Source organism: Dendrobates tinctorius, unplaced genomic scaffold (genome assembly GCF_039654945.1).
Source record: "Dendrobates tinctorius isolate UK_male_01 unplaced genomic scaffold, ASM3965494v1 ptg000211l, whole genome shotgun sequence".
In the NCBI taxonomy this organism is placed as follows: domain Eukaryota; kingdom Metazoa; phylum Chordata; class Amphibia; order Anura; family Dendrobatidae; genus Dendrobates; species Dendrobates tinctorius.
The window spans coordinates 27911185-27931843 of record NW_027361878.1 but is presented as its reverse complement, the minus strand read 5'-3'; the positions used below and the strand labels follow the sequence as shown (position 1 = coordinate 27931843).

The following is a 20659-nucleotide window of genomic DNA, read 5'->3' as shown; positions in this document are numbered from 1 at the left end:
CCAAAGTTTAGGCACACAGGGGCTCTCCAAACACGACATGGTGTCCGCTAACGATTGGAGCTAATTTTCATTTCAAAAAGTCAAATGGCGCTCCTTCCCTTCTGCGCCCTGCCGTGCACCCAAACAGTGCCCCCCCCCCCACATATGGGGTACCAGCATACTCAGGACAAACTGGACAACAACTTTTGGGGTCCAATTTCTCCTGTTACCCTTGTGAAAATAAAAAAATAGCGTGCTAAAAAATCATTTTTGAGGAAAAAAAATGATTTTTTATTTTCACTGCTCTATGTTATAAACTTTTGTGAAGCACTTGGGGGTTCAAAGTGCTCACTACACATCTAGATAAGTTCCTTAAGGGGTCTAGTTTCCAAAATGGTGTCACTTGTGGGGGAGCTCCAATGTTTAGGCACACAGGGGCTCTCCAAACGCGACATGGTGTCCGATAACGATTGGAGCGAATTTTCCATTCAAAAAGTCAAATGGCGCTCCTTCCCTTCCGGGCCCTGCCGTTCACCCAAACAGTGGTTTATGACCACATATGAGGTATCGGTGTACTCAGGAGAAATTACCCAACAAATTTTAGGATCCATTTTATCCTGTTGCCCATGTGAAAATGAAAAAACTGAGGCTAAAAGATAATTTTTGTGAAAAAAAGTACTTTTTTTTTTTTTTTATTTTTTTTTTTACGGATCAATTTGAGAAGCACCTGGGGGTTCAAAGTGATCACTATGCATCTAGATAAGTTCCTTGGGGGGTCTAGTTTCCAAAATGGGGTCACTTGTGGGGGAGCTCCAGTGTTTAGGCACACAGCGACTCTCCAAACGCGACATGGCAAGCGCTAAATATTCCAGCATATTTTCCATTCAAAAAGTCAAATGGCACTCCTTCCCTTCTGAGCCCTGCCGTGCGCCCAAACAGTGGTTTTTGACCACATATGAGGTATCGGTGTACTCAGGGGAAATTGCCCAACAAATTTTAGGATCCATTTTATCCTGTTGCCCATGTGAAAATGAAGAAATTGATGCTGAAAGAAAATTTTGGTTGGAAAAATTAAAATGTCCTTTTTTTCCTTCCATGTTGCTTTAGTTCCTGTGAAACACCTAAAGGGTTAATAATCTTCTTGAATGTAGCTTGAGGGGTGCAGTTTTTAGAATGGTGTCACTTTTGGGTATTTTCTGCCATATAGACCCCTCAAAGTGACTTCAAATGTGAGGTGGTCCCTAAAAAAAATGGTTTTGTAAATTTTGTTGTAAAAATGAGAAATCACTGGTCAACTTTTAACCCTTATAACTTCCGAACAAAAAAATATTTTGCTTCCAAAATTGTGCTGATGTAAAGTAGACATGTGGGAAATGTTATTTAGTAACTATTTTGTGTCACATAACTCTCTAGTTTAACAGAATAAAAATTCAAAATTTGAAAATTGCGAAATTTTCGCCAAATTTCTGATTTTTTTCACAAATAAACGCAAAAATTATCGATCTAAATTTACCACTAACATGAAGCCCAATATGTCACGAAAAAACAATCTCAGAATCGCTAGGATGCGTTGAAGCGTTCCAGAGTTATTACCTCATAAAGGGACACTGGTCAGAATTGCAAAAAATGGCCAGGTCATTAAGGTCAAAATAGGCTGGGTCATGAAGGGGTTAATCAATAGAACAAATCTGCTTCATGCCACAGTGTAGTCCATGTGGCTGCACGGTTAAAGACAAGTGGAACCTACAAGTAACATCATTACTAGGTCATCCGTATTGCAATCAGTTGCGCCCTGGATTATATTAGCGATATATGAATAGTAAGTGATTATAAACTATAGTCTGCTTCAACTTTTACAGCGGATGTTGGCGGTTTTTTCAAGAACCCCGAAACTGAACTGCTTGTCCGCTGGTACCAGGCCGGGGCATATCAGCCTTTCTTCCGTGCTCACGCGCATTTGGACACACCTCGACGTGAGCCCTGGTTACACGGAGAAACCAATGCAGATATTATACGTGAAGCCCTACAGGAAAGATACGCGCTCCTTCCATACTGGTATACACTGTTCTACTCCGCACATCGTGATGGCGAGCCCGTAATGAGGTGAGGGGATTGTTCAATGCTGGGAAACTGGGGGGGGATAGAAATGTGGGGTTTAGAGGGTTTGTCCCCCCCTTTAGTCCTTGGTCCTCTACCAGTACCGACGCGCTCTGTTTCACCTGGAACAGTTCTGTCTCATTTTAAGGATTAAGATTGTGAACTGATCACCTAACTGCCGGGAGACACAGCCGACATCGCTGAGCTCAGTGCTTGGCTGCAGCGCTGCGATGTCGCTGGCGATGTCAGCGTCCTTTTAACATTAGAAATCATGGAAAGCAGATGTCAGTAGTGATCTAAATATGGAGGCTTTGTATATTTTAGGGCTCTCTGGATCGACTTTCCATCAGACGTCTCCACATTTGCGATGGACGACCAGTATTTATTGGGTGAGCCGATTATCCACGTCTGTGCATATGTACCTCTCTTATCAACTCTAGGAGTCTTTATTTTGACACTTAAAGTGGTTTTTCACTTTCACAAAAGTGGTGCCCAATCAATTGCTTGGTTGGCAGCCAGCAATCACAGTATTCGCCCCTCTCCAGGTCCCATCACTGGTTTTTCACCGCTTCTTTGGGCTGCAACGGTGACGTCACAACTGAAGCGCGCAGCACAGCTGCGGCCAATCACCGAGCTAAGTGACTCATGTCGTGTGTTTCAGCACAGCAGCTGAGCCACGTGAGTGGATGCAGCCGTGATGTTCGCTTTTGTCAAGACGTCACCGATGGACCCGGAGACGTTCTATTTGTGTCTTGCCACCATGTTGTCACCCCTTCTTTGTATGTGGAAAACCCCTATAATTACTTTGTTTTTTTGAAAAGCGAAATATACGCCATTATTATTTGTAGATATTATGGTATTTCGGTAGCGCCTGTAATGTTTGGTTCTGCTTATGAACATTGTGCAGGCTCTGGACTTCTGGTGCACCCTGTAACAGAGAGCAATGCTCGCGGAGTGCAGATCTATCTTCCTGGGACCGGAGAAGTGAGTGCACCAGTCCATCATTGTGATTGTAGCCTCCAAGGATCACACACATGTTGCTGACCCCTGGTAACTCTTCACAGGTCTGGTATGATGTCCACACATATCAGCAGTACAAGTCTCCTCATAAGTTCTACCAGTCGGTCACCATGAGTTCAGTGAGTATCATTACCGTGATAGATGAGCTGATGCGCGTTCTTAAGCACTTAACAACATCTTCTGTATATAGGTAGCTCTGATCACAACAGGTCAACATCTTAAATGCCACAGTCAGTAGAGATGACGGCATTTAAAAGCTACCAAATATGGCAGCTCTCCGATCTATCTGCCAGTGTGCTATGCGATCGGAGGGTGTTGATGGGTTACCGTGGCCCCATTTCTGCCACGTTACTATACACATAGATCATCACTTAGGCTGGTTTCACACGTGTTTTTTAGCGCAGAGCATCGGGCGCGTCTATGCACCCCTTTGTTTAACATGGCGGGCGCATGGTCTAGCGTTTGCATGCGTTCGTATGGGTTTTCGTGCGCATGCGGTTTTTTGTAGTGTGCGCCTAGGCGCGCCGGATGCAACCTGTTGCATTTTTGGGTCCGTCCAACTGTGTAAAAAAAAACAAAAAAAAAACGCATGCGCACGGAATGCGACAAAATAACGCATTACAGTCTATGGGAACGCAGGCGTGTGCATGCGCACGTCTGCGTTTAAAATCGCATGCGTTTTAAGAGTTAACATGGTTAGAAACTGGTTAAAACACATTCGCCTAAAAAACACAAACGCATGCAAAACGCATGATGCGTTTTTTTTTTTTGCATGCGTTTCTATTGCGAACGAAGCGCAGCGCTAAAAAACACTGTGAAAGTAGCCTTAGACTGCATGTAGCGCTTTCAAAGGCAAGTCCAGCAATACCTTTTACATGCCCAGTCCATTGATCCATTCCTGTGAAATCAGCGCTTATTATGAGTTTCACTGGAAAGCCGGTGTTTACCCGCGTCCAGGAGGACCAGGCTGCGCTTACACTGCCATTCATTAAGATTATTCTGCATTACAGCAGCACTCTTGATTTTCTCCTTCGCCTCATTGGGGGACACAGGTACTGTGGGTGTATGCTACTGCCGCCTGGAGGCTGACACTAAGTGAAAAAAAGAGGTTAGCTCCTCCTCCGCCGTATACACCCTCGCCCTAATTGCGAGCGGAAATCAGTTCATGCTTAGTGTCCGTTGGAGGCACACGTCTGTCTGTTTCCCAGGCTGATTTTCTTTTTTCCCATGAAGATAAGACAGGGGCGACGGACCCTATTGAAAGGGTCCGATCTCCCCAAACCAACAACGGGCGAGCACTTGCGAGTATCCCTCCACGTATCCTCTCCCGCAACCAGGGTTTTTTGTCCTTTTTTTCGCATAAAGATGAGCTAGGGGCGACGGATCCTATTGAAGGGGTCCGATCTCCCCATACCAACAACGGGCGAGCACATGCGAGTATCCCTCCACGTATCCTCTCCCGCAGCGTGGGATATTGTCAAACCACGGAGGTGAGATACGGGCGACGGACCCTAATGAAAGGGGCCGATCTCCCCCAACCTACAACGGGCGAGCACGTGTGAGTGTACCTCCATGCATCCTCTCCCGCACCATGGGACATGATGCCGGACTTATCCCTGTCCACCCTGGCGTATTGAAACCCTAGGCTGCACAGAGGCTCAGGTGTAGTCCGTGCAGCCCCCACTGTCCCACCAATGCTAAGACTGCGGTGCGGCAAGGCGGCGGACGGTCACTCTCCTCACCCTTGCAAAGGGTTAGATGGAGTTAGGGTGCCTGCACCGTCCTTTTTTTCATATGGCCTCCCCTCCCCTCTACCTGAGCTGGATGGAGGAGGATGGCCGGGGAGGGCTCCTGCAGCGGCGCTTAACTTCTGGGTGAGCAGAGATGGGTGCTTCTGGAAGGAACGGATCGGTTCCCGGCCTTGGTTCTGGCCCCCGGGCAGATAGTGAAATCAAGGCCGCGGCTTCAGCCGTTGCTAGGCCGCGGCCGGAAATTCCCGCCCCCGGCGTTGCAGCTGCCCTGTGGCCTGGGCGGACGCCGAAGAAATTTAGGCCCCGGCTTCAGGCCGAAGCTAGGCCGCACTTGGAAGTACCGCCCCCAGGATCCCTTTCTTCTTCCGGGGGCCCGCCCGCAGTGTCTTGCACGCCAGGACACGGGACACAGGACTGGAGTAAGTGCTGCCCCCTAGCCCCACAGAGTGCCGCTAAGAGAAACGAAGAGCGCCCTCCCCCGGCGGTGTTTTCAGCACGGAGGTCTGATGGGTACAGCATGTCAGGAAAACCTAAGACGCATACGTTTTTATACGCTGCTTTCATCTCCTGTCGGTCCGCTTTTCCGCAGGCGTAGACCAAGCGAGTATGCGAAGCCTGCGAGTCCGATTGCACCCAGGAGCCCTCCCCTGCGACCGAGCCCAGGGTACCAGGTCCCCCGGAATGGGCGTTATCACTGTCGCAATCCATGGCGTCACGAGATCAATTGAGTCCCTTCAGGCCTCAGATAGGGGCAGGGACAGTGGCTCGCCTGTCTTAGAGGGGTCCCCTACCTCACAGGAGCCTCCGGCCTGCAGGGGCCACTCTCACTCCAGGCCGACCCAGGGAAACGAACCCACACGGCGTCTCCCGTTTCATCCGGTGCCTCGGCATCCATGAGCTCGCAGGGCTCGGACTACCACTCGGACGAACCCCTTGACCTTGATACGCTGGGGGGTGAGGAAACTGTTGACAGTCTCATAGAAGCAGTCAACCAGACGCTGGGGATTGAGGATGATTCCACTCTGGCTTTGAGCCATAAGGTGTCATTTAAGCGAGTCAAGCGTCCCCCTAGAGTATTTTGCACTCACCCTGAATTTGAGGACATAGCGCAACGACACAGAGGCGAGGTATCCTTTGGCCCCGGATCTCCGTAAAAAGTGGACAGAATCTCCAACGGTGGATCCACCTGTGTCACGTTTGGAAAGCTCTACTATCAGTACCTAGTGGTTCTTCTATTAAGGATCCCACGGATCGTCTCATAGAGAACTTGGCTCGCTCAGTGTTTTGAGGCATCGGGATCAGCACTCTCTCCCTCGTTTGCAGCAACGTGGGTAGTCAAGGCCATGATTTCTTGGTCAGAATCGTTGAATAGAGCCTTGCAAGACATAGACCTACCAGCTGAAGTATCAGAAATCATAAATCAAATAGCCATGGCGGGGGACTACTTGATCAATGCATCTTTAGATGCGGCCAACTGCGCGGCACTTGCGGCCGAAGATGCAATCTCCATTAGGAGAGCTCTATGGTTTAGGGCATGGCGGGCCTATTCGGCCTCAAAGAAGTCAGTGACAGCGCTACCATACCAGTGTGGCCATCTGTTTGGAGAGAGGTTAGATCAGCTTATCTCCGACTCCACAGGAGGCAAGAGCGTTGTTTCTTCCTCAACAAAAGGTCAAACCGCTGTTTCGTCACCAGTTTCAGGCGCATTTTTCGGGCCTGTCGCAACCCCGGGTGGGCAACAGCGGCTAATTACGCCGCGTCAGGGCGCCCCAACCAGAATAGGGACCGACAGGTCTCATATAGAGCCAACCCATTGGGCAGAATGCGGGCTAACCAATCCAGGTCAAGAGGATCCATTTCCCAAAGATCTGCAGCCAAATGGCTCAGGGCATCTGCCAGGCGACACCAACAAGGTTGGCGGTCGCCTACTCTGGTTCCACCACGCCTAGCTCAATGTCGCGCTCGACACATGGGTGAGAGAGCTGGTGTCCACGGGGTACAAGATAGCATTTGTCAGGTACCCCCAAGACTATTTTTTTTTTTTTTTTCTTTCCCGTCTTACCAAGGTGGATAGCCGGACAAAGGCGCTACTAGGAGCCATCAATTCGCTCAGCCACAATGGAGTCTTCTTTCCAGTACCGGAAAACTCGGGGCTTCTATTCCAACCTGTTTGCAGTCCCCAAAAAGGACAGGTCGGTCAGGCCCGTTTTGGAACTAAAGCTCCTGAACAAATTTATCAGGATCAGACAGTTCCAGAGGGAGTCTATCCGTTCAGTTATGTCGGCGATGGGGCAGGAAGAGTACTTGGCCTCTATCGATAGCCAGGACGCCTGTCTGCATATCCTCAGTTTCCCTCTGCATCAAGGTTTCTATGCTTCGTCATCAACGGTCTACACTTTCAATTTGCTGCCCGTCGGGCTAGTCACTGCCCCCAGAGAGTTCACAAGGGTCATGGCAGTCCCCATGGCCATCCTGCACTCCCGGGGCATAGTCGTATTGCCTTAATTAGACGACCTCTTGGTCAAGAGCCCTTCAAGGCGGGCATGCGAGGAAAGTGTCAGCATCACGCTAGATACTCTTGCCCGTTTAGGGTGGTTGGTCAACGTATAGAAGTCATCCCTTGTCCCAACCCAGAGGATTTCCTTCTTAGGGATGGTCTTTGACACGTTCCGAGGGTTGATAATTCTCCCTCGAGACAAGGCCCTAGCCGGCAGGGGGTGCTAGTATTGCGCCAACCAGTCCCTCACACCATCCGTTTCCTGCATGAGGATTATAGGAAAAAATGGCGGCGGCGATGGAAGCGACCCCCGTTCGCCCAGTTTCACCTTCGCCCCCTGCAGCTCGCCCTCTTGTTATCCTGGGACAAGAACCTGTCCACGCTCGATCACCGATGCCGGTTGTCCTCTCAGGTCAGACAATCACTAGAGTGGTGGACAACCAGTTCCTCCCTTCTTCAGGGGAAACCCTTTCCCCCAGATCAGTGGCTGGTGGTCACAACCGACGCCAGCCTCTTCGGCTGGGGAGCGGTTTTTCGCCACCACACGACCCAGGGACGGTGGTCGCCGCAGGAGGCACGCCTCCCGATCAACTTGTTGCAGATACGGGCAATCCGGTTTACTCTGCAACGTTTTCATCACCATCTATCAGGCCGTCCAGTCCGAATCCAGTCGGACAACGCCACGACGGTGGCTTACATAAATCACCAAGGAGGCACCCGCAGCAGGGCAACCATGCACGGGGTAGGGCACGTTCTTCACTGGGCCGAGAGGAGCCGCTCAGTGATATCGGCGGTCCACATCCCGAGTGTAGAAAACTGGGTGGCAGACTTCCTCAGCCGACAGGGACTTGCGTCCGGGGAATGGTCATTGCACTCCGAGGTCTTTCAGCAGATTTGCCAACGGTGGGGAACACCGGATGTGTATCTGATGGTTTCCAGGGTCAACGCCAAGGTGTCCGTATTGGTCGCCCGGTCCCGGGACCCGCAGGCAATCGCCGTGGATGCGCTGGTTCTGCCATGGAACCTGTTTTGCCTCACATACCTATTTTTCCTGCTGCCACTACTTCTGAGGGTCATCAAGAAGATCAAGGCAGAGGGGGTGCCAGCAATTCTGCTGGCCCCAGACTGGCCTTGTCGGGCGTGGTATGCAAATCTAATGCAGCTGCTCGCCACCGTGTCATGGCGACTAACAGAACGCCCAGATCTACTTTCTCAGGGGCCGATCTGCCCCGAACTTGGGGGCCCTGGGTTTGACTGTTTGTCCGTTGAATCTTAAATTCGGACTCAGGTGGGGTTTGGGCACGAAGTGGTTGCTACAATGGTTAGCACCCGGAATCCTACCTCGCCACGAAGTTACCACCACACCTGGAAAGTTTTTCTTTGCATGGTGCCGACGCCACGGTTATTCTCAACTGAGATTCTCTGTCCCTAACATCTTAGTTTTTCGCCAGTCTGGCACAGACTCAGGCTTGGCCCCCAGTTCTCTCAGGAGACAGTTATCGGCTTTATCCATCCTTTTTCAGCGCAGGATTGCGACCAACCTGCAAGTAAGGACTTTCATCCAGTGGGTCTCCCACTTGGTACCTCCCTATAAGGCACCTATGGACGCCTGAGACCTTAACCTGGTCCTAAGTGTTCTGCAGGAAGCTCCATTTGAGCCGATTCAGGATGTCTTTGTCAGACCTTTCCTGGGAGGTGGTGTTCCTGGTAGCTATAACATCAATCAGGCGGGTCTCTGAGCTGGCAGCACTAGCTTGTCGAGCCCCGTTTCTGACCTTTCACAAGGACAAGGTGGTTCTTAGACCAGCTCCTCCTTTTTTTGACAAAAGTCGTTTCCTCGTTTCACATTAATGAGGATATTGTCTTGCCCTCTTTTTGTCCATCACCGGTACACCGTGTGGAAAAGGCCTTTCATACTTTGGACCTGGTGAGAGCACTCAGGGGGTACATGTCGTGGACAGCACCCTTTCGTCAGTCAGACGCGCTGTTCGTGCTCCCTGAAGGTCACAGGAAGGGACTTGCTGCCTCAAAATCGACCATAGCCTGATGGATTTGTTTGGCTATTCAGGAGTCCTACCGCATAGGAAGCGCGCCGATTCCAGCAGGGATCAGAGCACACTCTACTCGGGCAGGGGGCGCCTCTTGGGCGCTTCAGCACCAGGCTTCGGCGGAACAGGTTTGCAAGGCAGCAACCTGGTCCAGCCTGCACGCGTTTACTAAACATTACAATATCCATACTCAGGCTTCAGTGGATGCGAGCCTGAGTAGAAGGATTCTCCAAGCAGCGGTGGCGCATCTTTAGACAGGAGGTGCATGTAGCTTGGATCGGTGAGTCAACTTCCCACCCAGGGACTGCTTTAGGACGTCCCACAGTACCTGTGTCCCCCAATGAGGCGAAGGAGAAACATGGATTTTTGTGGTAACTCACCGTAAAATCCTTTTCTCCGAGACGCTCATTGGGGGACACAGCACCCACCCTGATGGCCAAGTTGGCTTCTGTTTATTTAATATGCTCTCTGTATGAGATTAGGGTGATTATTTCTAGACAGGTTGTTGCCTGCATTAAGGTTGATGTTGTCTAATTTTTGTTTGATCTCCTACTGCTTTTGCACCAAGCTGGTTTCCGCCCGCAGTCAGGGCCGAGGGTGTATATGGCGGAGGAGGAGCTAACCTCTTTTTTTCACTTAGTATCAGCCTCCAGGCGGCAGTAGCATACACCCACAGTACCTGTGTCCCCCAATGAGCGTCTCGGAGAAAAGGATTTTACGGTGAGTTATCACAAAAATCCATGTTTTCGGCTTTCCAGTGAAACTCGTAATAAGCGCCCTCCTTTAAACTATACTCAGTCATACTAGCACGTAACTGATGAAGGTCAATATCGACCGAAACGTTTTCTGGTGCTACAATAAATCGACTCACTAAGCATTAAGTTGAGTGCCAGGTTTTCATTTTATCACAGTAAAGCAGGAGGAAGCAGCACTGGGCAGGGAATAGAGCTGGAGTGACAGAGGCTTTCAGATCTACCATAGCTCTTCAGTCTTATTTACATATCAATTCAAACACTGATTTCTCAGTAACAGAGGAATGAACTGGCCATGTGAAGATATTGCTGGACTTGTTTTTGAAACGGCTACATATGCATATATGAATAGTCTGGAGGCGTGAAGTCCCGCTGACAGATTCCCTTTTATATGCTCCCTTTCCCTAAATATTAATAGAAAAATGTAGAGGAGAAAAAAAAAATGATATGCTATCACTGCATACATATTTTCCTGAAATTATAAAATATTAGAATAGTTATCGCATACAGTGAACATCAAAATGGGAAACAAAAAATGGCAGAATCTGTGGTCACATCAGATTTCCTCCAAAAAAGAAATGGAATAAAAAGACTGAAAAATGATCTCAGAATATGGCGACTGTAAGAAAAATATTTTTGTGGATTATTTCTTTATTATTAACTAGTAAAACATGTACTTCTGCTTTCTTGGCATTCAGAGCTCCTGATAATTTGTGTTTGTCCTTGTGACTTTTCCAGATCCCAGTGTTTCAGCGCGGTGGGTCTATAATCCCTCGGATGGATCGAGCCAGACGTTCCTCAGATTGTGTGCAAGATGATCCGTTTACTCTGCACGTGGCCCTGAATCTGCAGGTGAGTGAACTGGACATTTCTGGGTGGTCGTTCTACGGCTGATGCCATCATCTAACGGAACCTCTTAGGCACTTTGTCTATGACTTTCCTATAAGCAGCAGATCTTTCCCCTTGTTTTAGGGGGAAGCCCAAGGTGAACTGTACTTGGATGATGGTCACAGCTTCAGTTACCAACAAAATGAGTTCTTATACAGAAAATTCAGCTATAGCCATGGAAAACTGACATCAAGGTGAGGCTGAGTAACGTCAGTATGATGGAGACGTGATCAGAAGAAATGGCGGGATCTGAGTAAGGCCACGTTCACACTGCCTGTATTTGTAAGCCAAATCCAGGAGAGGGTGATAAAGACAGAAGTGGTGACGTGTTTCTATTATATTTTTCCTCTGATTGTTCCTCTCCTTATTCTGGCTTACAAATACTGATGGAAAATACTGAATGTGTGAACATGGCCTAATTGGTACTTGTGTAACATAATCTGTCTTTTACCAGCTCCCTGGATCTTAATGGAAAGTTTGAGACCCCCAGTTGGTTGGAGCGTGTCGTGATAATTGGAGCAACAAAGCCAAAGAACATAACCTTACATCAGCCAGGTGAGCGCTCATCTGTAGGAAACTATTCCTTAGAGTTATATATAATTTTTCTGTTCTCTCTGTATAGACAGTACAGCATGGTGTGTACGGTGCTTTGATAGCTGCATTACATAGGAAGAAATGGATTGAAAAATGTATTTAGAATTAGAGGTTATGACCCCATTTGGCTGCATACAGCAGATGGGCACTGCGGCATGGTGAATGAGATTTAAAGGGTTATTACTCTGTCGCCTCATTGGGGGACACAGAACCGTGTGTTATGCTGCTGTCCACTAGGAGGCGACACTATGCATAATCTGAAAAAGATTAACTATGGCTCCTCCTCTGCAGTATACACCCCTGGACGGCGTCAGCCATCTCCAGTTTTTGCTTAGTGTCGCAAGGAGGCACACCTTTTTTTCTTCCGTTTTTTCCTTTTTTCGTCCGGAAATACAGATGAAGAAAAGTGGGTCTCCAGCGAGACTCCCGGCATGGCTCCTTCCTTGGCCCCCTTTTTAGGGGTGCCCAGTTGAAGTGGAGACGGCTATTCCCCATGTCGCTCCTTCCCCAGTCCCTCGGGTACTGGTGCGAAGTTGAGACCCCCCTCCTTCCCCAACCCCTTTGGGGTCTGGGTTGAGGTTGAGGCGAGGATGAAGACCCCCTGACGGTGACAGACGCACCCTCCCTAATCCCCCGCAGGGGGCATTAGGTGAAGATGCCGCAGGTAGGGTCGGAGAATAGGCACTGCAGCATCCAGGGACCCCAGACCAGCTGTGGGATCCTGTGAAGGCCGGGGGATGGTGCAGGCAGACGTGGCACAGCAGAGACAGGGCTTTCTGCTCCCCTGTCTCTGCAGCAGCAGTGGCTCCAGGGACCCCACACACAGGAACCGCTACCCCTGCTGCCCCCACCGCTAGGTAGTCGCCCATTCCGGGGGGGTCTGGTACAAATCCGACCCCCTCCCAGACTACCGCGCCGCTCTGGAGCCCTCCTGGGCATCAGGCCTCTACTTGAGACCGCGGCTTTGGCCTAGCTGAAGCCGTCGCCTTCTCCCGGCCCCCCGGCCCGCACCCCGGATGACTAAAATGACACACTAGAGTGTCATAGAGGGGGCGGATCGAGGCAGAAAGGGCGCGTTTCTACATAGCCCAGCGCGCCCTTTTCAACTCTCCGCCCCCTCCTTCCTCTCCTCAGCGTCCCGGTGGCCATTTTTCTGGCTGCAGACACCCTGATAACGGACGCCTTCAGCAGAGGAGAACCACAACAGTCTCCGGGGGGCACAGAACGGGGATCTGTCGGCGCTGGACCTAGAGGCACACTGGTGGGGTAAGATCACAGCTGGGTTCTCTTTACTCAGCTGTGAATCCATACTTCCTATAAGGCTCTCTGTGGGTTCCCTCTGCGTAGCCACCCCTGTAGGATCCCTGATAGCCAGCCTCTGTGCACTATGCCGGGCTCAAGAAAGAGAACCAGGCAGGAATGTTTCTATGCATTCTGCACAGCCTGCAAAGCCACGCTCCCCAGTGGCAGCACATATCCGCACTGCCGGGATTGCATCCAGAGCTCTGGGTCAGAACCCCAGGCAGTACCTACCAACGCTCCAGTGTCAGATACCACGCCGGAATGGACTACTCAGATGTCACAGTCTATGACTCAGTCCATAGATAACTTAACCACCACATTGCTGCAAGCTCTGCAGGGTCGGGTCCCGGCTATGAACGTTACCCAGCAAACGGACAGCTTGTCTCAGGGACATGCTGCTTCCTACTCACAGACGTAAGCGGACCCACAGGTCACGATCGCCTGAGTTGTCCTATAGCACAAGGTCATCCCATCCCAGGGAGAGATACCGTCATTCCAGGTCTCCTAGGCAGTCCCCTGTCAGAGACAGACAATGCAGTTCACCACAGAGATCCCCCACCACAGAAGACCCCCGCCCCAGGTCGCCCACCAGGGATCACCTTAGCGATACACAGGATTCGGAAGGCATCTGTGACTCCGATTCGGACAACGAAACGGAGAGGTCCGTGGTACCTACCCCCCCCCCCTAGCAATACAGCGCTAGTTGAGGACATAGTCTCTGCCATTCATCGGGTGCTGGAAATTTCAGAGCCAGTCTCGGAAGCCCCAGAACATAAGATTTGTTTTGAAAGTGTTCAGAAACCACCTAAGGTGTTCCTTAATCACCATGAGTTCCAGAAGATACTTACTAAACAGTTTTCGCAGCCTGAGAAAAAATTTGCCAATCGCAAATATTTGGAAGCGAAATACCCCTTCTCACAGACACCAAACAGTGGACAGATACGCCCGAGGTGGACCCCCGGTATCTAGACTAGCAGCGCAGACCTTACTCTCTCTGCCAGACAGCTCAACCCTCAGGGACGCAGCAGACCGGCAAGTAGAACGCATGGCTCGTTCCATTTTCGAAGCAGCAGGGGCCTCCCTGGCCCCTGCGTTTGCTTCAGTTTGGGCAGCCAAAGCCATCCTGGCTTGGGCCAACAAACTACAGGAGAGTCTTCAAGTTCCAAATGCCGGGCTCTTGGACCAAGCGGTCCAGATAGCAGTGGTAGCAGACTACATGCGTCACGCAGCCCTAGACTCAGCAAGAGATCTGGCGGGGATAGCGGCGAAGGCCATTACGATTCGGCGTATCCTCTGGTTGCGAGAATGGAAAGCGGATGCGGCCTCAAAGAAGTCCCTCACGCATCTTCCGTACCTTACTGGAAGGCTTTTCGACGAAAAGTTGGACACAATGATAGCCAATGCCACTTGGGGTAAGAGTACCTTTCTCCCTCAACTAAAACCGAAGCGCACGTTTAAACGAAGAAACCAGACACGATTCCGATCCTTTCGGAATTCCTCGGGCTGGTCCGTCTCGCACCCAGCGCTAAACCGGAACCACTATCCACGCAGGGACAACCCAAGGACGGCGCAGAGACCGGACAGGACTTGGCAGTCGAAAGCAGGCCAAGCGAAACCCAAGGGAGGAAAACCTCAGAACTTCGCTTCATCATGACTCACGAACTCCGGACGACACCCCACCAGTAGGCGGGCGACTTTTGTTCTTTCAACAAGTCTGGCTGCCTATTACAGAAGACAGGTGGGTCAGGGAAATAGTGTCTTCCGGATACAAGATAGAGTTCACTTCCACTCCACCGAATCGGTTCTTCCTCTCTACCCCTCCAACACCATCAGACAAGGCTCGTGCCTTCCACCAAGCGGTCTCCTCTCTCCTTCAAGCAGGAGTCGTGGTGTCGGTTCCCGCGAACGAAAGATTCCGAGGGTTCTACTCCAATCTGTTCGTAGTTCCCAAGAAAGGAGGCAGCGTTCGGCCCATACTAGACCTAAAACGGCTCAACAAATATGTACGGGTCCGTCATTTCCGCATGGAGTCCCTCCGGTCCATCATTGCGTCCATGGAGCAGGGAGAATACCTTGCTTCCATAGACATACAAGATGCATATCTGCACATACCAATTGCTCCCGCCCATCAAAGGTTTCTCAGGTTCGCGGTAAACCAAAACCACTACCAGTTTGTCGCCCTTCCGTTCGGACTCGCCACGGCTCCAAGAACGTTTACCAAAGTCATGGCAGCCACCATGGACGTTCTGCACTCAAGAGGCATTCTAGTCGTCCCGTACCTGGACGACCTCCTCATCAAGTCTTCCATCTTCAAGGACTGCGAGGTCAGTGTCTCAATCACAATAGACACACTGAGTCGTCTGGGATGGTTAGTCAACCTACAAAAATCGTCGACTACCCCGTGTCAGATTCTACCCTTCCTGGGAATGCTATTTGACACCTCCAGGGGCCTGGTGCGCCTTCCCAAGGACAAGACACTGGCCATCCGTCTGGGAGTTCGTACACTCCTCCACAGTCCTCCCCGATCTCTCCGGTTTGCCATGAGAGTCCTCGGCAGAATGGCAGCAGCAATAGAGGCAGTGCCATTTGCCCAGTTTCACCTCAGGCCTCTTCAACTAGCCATACTCAGATCTTGGGACAGGAATCCCTTCTCCCTCGACAGGGACTTCCGGTTGACGTCGTCAACCAGGAGGTCCCTGCATTGGTGGCTCAAGCCAACCTCGCTTGCACGGGGAAAACTCTTTCTCTCAGGTCAATGGAAGATCCTGACTACAGATGCAAGCCTGACAGGCTGGGCGGCGGTGCACCTACATCACAGGGCACAAGGCAAGTGGTCACCAAGGGAAGCGACCTTGCCCATCAATGTCCTGGAAATCCGGGCCCTCTTCCTGGCACTGAGAGCCTTTCATCACCTGCTTGCAGCCTCGAACATACGGATACAGTCGGACAATGCCACGGCTGTGGCATACGTGAATCACCAAGGCGGGATCCGCAGCGCCCAGGCGATGAGAGAAGTGGCACATATCCTCCACTGGGCGGAAGACACGAGGTCTGTACTCTCTGCGGTCCACATTCCGGGTGTAGAAAACTGGGAAGCCGACTTCCTCAGCAGGCAAGGAATGGACTCGAGGGAGTGGTCTCTCCATCCCGAGATTTTTTACCAGATCTGTCAACGCTGGGGAACCCCGGATGTGGACCTAATGGCATCCCATCTCAATACCAAGGTCCCCAATTTCATGGCCAGGACACACGACCCGCGGTCGCTCGGAGCAGATGCCCTGGTCCAGGACTGGTCCCAGTTCCAACTCCTGTACATTTTTCCACCCCTCCCCGATCCCCAGGGTCGTGAGGAAGATCAAACAAGAGGGAGTTCCAACCATCCTCATCGCGCCAGATTGGCCCAGACGTACATGGTACGCAGACATCGTTCAACTTACGGCAGATACCCCCTGGCATTTACCCGACCGTCACGACCTTCTGTCTCAAGGTCCGTTCTACAATCAGAATTCAGGGGCTCTCAGTTTGACGGCATGGCCCTTGAAACCTGGATTCTAACCCAGGCAGGGTTTTCACCGGAAGTCATTGCGACCATGATCAGGGCACGGAAGCCAGCCTCCGCCAAGATTTATTATCGATCCTGGAGAGCTTTCTTTTCCTGTTGCGAATCTCATGGACAAGTCCCACTCCCTTGTTCTCTCCCGAAGGTCCTAAGTTTTCTTCAATCGGGCCTAGACGCCAAGCTATCCATAGGCTCGCTTAAGAGTCAGGTGTCAGCGCTTTCAGTCCTTTTTCAAAGGCGCATTGCTACCAAACCGCAAGTAAGGACTTTCCTCCAGGGAGTTTCCCGATTGGTTCCTCCCTACAAAAGTCCGCTGGACACGTGGGACCTCAATCTCGTCCTGACAGCATTGCAGGCACCACCCTTCGAACCCCTTAAAGAAGTTCCACTCTGCATTCTGTCACAGAAAGTGGTTTTTCTAGTGGCAATCACCTCGTTACGCAGAGTGTCTGAATTGTCAGCACTTTCCTGCAGACGGCCTTTCCTAGCCTTTCACCAGGACAAGGTGGTTCTCCGTACAGTACCATCCTTCCTTCCGAAGGTTGTGTCCAACTTCCACCTCAATGAGGAAATTTCACTGCCATCCCTTTGCCCGGTCCCGGTTCATAGAGTGGAGAAGGCTCTGCATACGCTTGACCTCGTCAGAGCATTGCGGATTTACGTGTCCAGGACTGCTCCCTTCCGGAAGTCTGATTCTCTCTTCATTCTTCCGGAAGGCGGTCGCAAGGGACTGCCGGCTTCCAAGGCTACCCTTGCCAGGTGGATCAAGTCCACCATACATGAGGCCTACCGACTTAACAGTTCCCCTCTTCTGGCCGGTATCACGGCACACTCTACACGGGCAGTAGGGGCCTCCTGGGCCATTCGGCACCAAGCTTTGGCACAACAAGTGTGTAAGGCGGCCACTTGAACTAGTCTGCACACGTTTACGAAGCACTACAGTGTTCATACCCAGTCCTCAGCGGATGCGAGCCTGGGTAGACGGGTTTTGCAGGCGGCAGTGCCCCAAGTTTAGGGACCTGCTAGCACAATATTCGTCCATTGCTTCCCACCCAGGGACTGCTTTAGAACGTCCCACGGTTCTGTGTCCCCTAATGAGGCGACAGAGTAAAGGAGATTTTTGTGTACTCACCGTAAAATCTCTTTCTCTTAGCCTCTAATTGGGGGACACAGCTCCCACCCTGTTGCCCTTACGGGCCGTTGTTACGGTTAAGTTCTCATATTGTTCTTTGAGCTCGTACATAGTAGCCCTATTACAGGCATGGTTATGTTGTTATTGTTCTGTTCCTCCTAATGCTTTTGTACAAAACTGGAGATGGCTGACGCCGTCCAGGGGTGTATACTGCAGAGGAGGAGCCAAAGTTAATCTTTTTCAGATTATGCATAGTGTCGCCTCCTAGTGAACAGCAGCATAACACACGGTTCTGTGTCCCCAAATTAGAGGCTAAGAGAGATTTTACGGTGAGTACACAAAAATCTCCTTTTCTCTATCGCTTCATTGGGGGGACACATGTAACTGTGGGGCTCCCAAAGATCAGCAGGATAGGAATCAAGGGAGCAGGAATGAATTAAAGAAGAGGAATCTTTTTATTAACGAGAGCTTGTTATTGATTAGAGAGGAATCCTATTATAAAGGGAAGGTTTTGTTTTTTTATTAATAACCTCTCCGACTCGCATGTCATCAATAAAAAGCACTCCTTAGTGCTAAAGATTCCTCTTTAATTCATTCCTGTTCCCCTATGATTCCTGTCCTGCTGATCTTGAGTAGCCCCATGGTTACCAGTGTCCCCCAATGAAGCGATAGAGAGATTTTACCGTGTGTACCCCAAATCCTCGTATACACTACAGGAGATGACAGCCACAGATCTTCTCCTAATCGCATCTCCCTTGACATGATTGATATCTTTCATAGATTCCCCATGCAGGGTACTGCACATTTACCTTTTTTAGTCAAATCAATAGGCAAATGTACAGTACCCTGAGGCTGCCACGATCAGGAGACGGTGCAGCTCTACGGGTTGCTCAGCGGGGGTGCCGGGTCTCAGACCCTGACCGATCCTATGGATAAGCGATCAATGCTAAAGTAGTGGACAACCTATTGCCGGTTATATGCCTAAGCCGCCATTGTGGAGTACGCACCCCCACGGGTCTGCGACCGGAACACTTGCTCATTTATTAACCTTTCTTTCTTTCTTTCTTTTGTAGGTGGCTCAGAAGTGCAGCTGGAATTTGACTACGATGCACAAACTTCTGTGATAACTGTACGAAAACCAGGCGTTAACATCGCTTCAGATTTTACAATTTCTCTTCGATAACACCACTGATTTACCAAGTCTTCAGGGAAATGGTGGGGGAAGACCGAAGAGGCAGGTGATCTCCCCCCTAACTAACGAGTGTTGTAAGGTGGATTTTTTTTTTTTTTTCCATGTGGACCAAATGTGAGAATTAAGAGATCAGAGAGTGTCAGAGCGCTGAATGTGTGTGTGAATGTCCGACCATGATTCTGGGCACTGCCCTGCTGCACTTATGGTGTGTATGTGTTTGTGTATATACGGATAGTGTACTGTCACAATTAACAGTAAGACACTGGATCACTTCTTCTCAGATTTGAGATCTTTTTTTCTGTTCCTTTGATCTGCCTTACAACACTCCCCAATGTCCAAATTTTAGGGTGGTAGGAGGGGTGATCAGATTTTTCACGTGATACATAAATGACTAGTAAATAATTCTCAGGACTGCAGCCGTTGTTAGAAATGTTCGGATTATTAGTTAATAAAAAGTAAAATTTGTCGACAGATAACTGCCCTTTTTCCCCTGACCCCCCACCCGAGCTCGTACCTGAGGAGGTGCAAAGATTAGCCCACTAATGTGACACCCTGTGTAGCTATGATTGGGGAGGCTTCTGTCTACATCCCTCCATCTTTTTCGGTCTGCTAGTGAACACATAAGAAAGATAACAACCTGTCAAGGATTTTTTTTTTTTTTTTTTGTGGAAGTGGATCCATATCTCAGTCGGAGAATGTTTTGATAAAATGAGAAATAAAAATATAAAGAAACTTGTTTAATGTTTTTTAATAAAAGATGTAGGATGAATATCATATACAGATTTTTCACCTTTTTGGAAATACAAAATAAGCCAAACAAACCTTCCAATAATACATCATCCAGAACACATTAAAGGGGTTGTCCACTACTCGGCCAATCATGATAGTTCCTCCATGTAAAATAATAGCAGCTGTGCTCTCCTCCGCTGCTGGTGCCATTCCAGCGCCTCCTCTCTCGGGGCTCATGACATGGTTTGGCTGCAAGGTTCACATAGCACAATATCATCCCAGGAGTGCAGGCACCCGTACCCGAGGGGAGTATAACTTTTACCGGGGGGGCTGTGATGGTTAAGAAGGGGTTGTCTGAGTAATGAACAACAAATTTAAACCATCTGCTTGATAATATAGACATGAGTGAAAGCCTTCATAAGTTGGAAGGTGGCACCTTCAGTCCAGTTCTGATTCTCAAATGCCCATTGTAGGGGATTTCATGGGTGGATGAGGGGTCAGCAGGAGCAATCAGACTGGTCTATGGCTACAAAGTAAGCTGCAATGCACTGTGACCTCTTTTTTCCACAGCAGGCATTCACTTTTTCAGCAATTTGTGCTTCTGAGGGATCAGACCAGATAAGAGCCATGCAAGATCAGTGACGCTTGGGCACTAGGGAATCTATAAGGGTTTGTGCACAGGAATCTCCTTCAGGTGGAGTCTGCCTGAAATCTACCTTTTTAAAAGGGGAAAAAAAGCTGCAATAATTGCACAGCAATGTATAAAACAACCATGCTGTGCACATCTCGAGTTTTTTTTTTTTTTTTTTTTTTTTTATTGCTACTTTTAACCTCTTCAGGGTTCTGAAGCAGTCTTTAACATGCTCATTCTGGGGCGGCTTTGTTTTGAAACTGTAGCAGAAAGTATAGGGAAAAGATTCTCCTGTATTTAAAAAAAAAAAAAAAAAAGCAGGCACAAGCGCCAACTAAGCTGCTTTAGGAAAAAAGTCAGATTAGTTACTTTTTTTTTTGTTAGGCAAAGGCTTAAAAAAACCTTGGCAGCTCCACTTGCGCCGCCACTCCATTTATTCTCTATAGCAGGGTTCCGCAACTCCAGTCCTCAAGGACCACCAACAGATC

The 20659-nt window shown here is 49.8% G+C and overlaps 1 protein-coding gene across 2 annotated transcripts in view; it reads left to right on the top strand.

Annotated features, from left to right (window-relative positions):
* LOC141058410 (neutral alpha-glucosidase AB-like) overlaps nucleotides 1-19547 on the top strand; it is a 48842-nt gene extending 29295 nt beyond the window's left edge. For both annotated transcript variants that reach the window (XM_073554660.1, XM_073554659.1), the window contains 8 exons: nucleotides 1839-2082; nucleotides 2401-2465; nucleotides 2984-3060; nucleotides 3141-3215; nucleotides 10883-10996; nucleotides 11117-11226; nucleotides 11487-11587; nucleotides 18693-19547. In XM_073554660.1, the coding sequence (XP_073410761.1) occupies nucleotides 1839-2082; nucleotides 2401-2465; nucleotides 2984-3060; nucleotides 3141-3215; nucleotides 10883-10996; nucleotides 11117-11226; nucleotides 11487-11587; nucleotides 18693-18802 (896 nt within the window). In that variant the 3' untranslated portion in view covers nucleotides 18803-19547. The remainder of the gene's footprint in view (nucleotides 1-1838; nucleotides 2083-2400; nucleotides 2466-2983; nucleotides 3061-3140; nucleotides 3216-10882; nucleotides 10997-11116; nucleotides 11227-11486; nucleotides 11588-18692) is intronic.
* Nucleotides 19548-20659: the final 1112 nt, after the last annotated feature.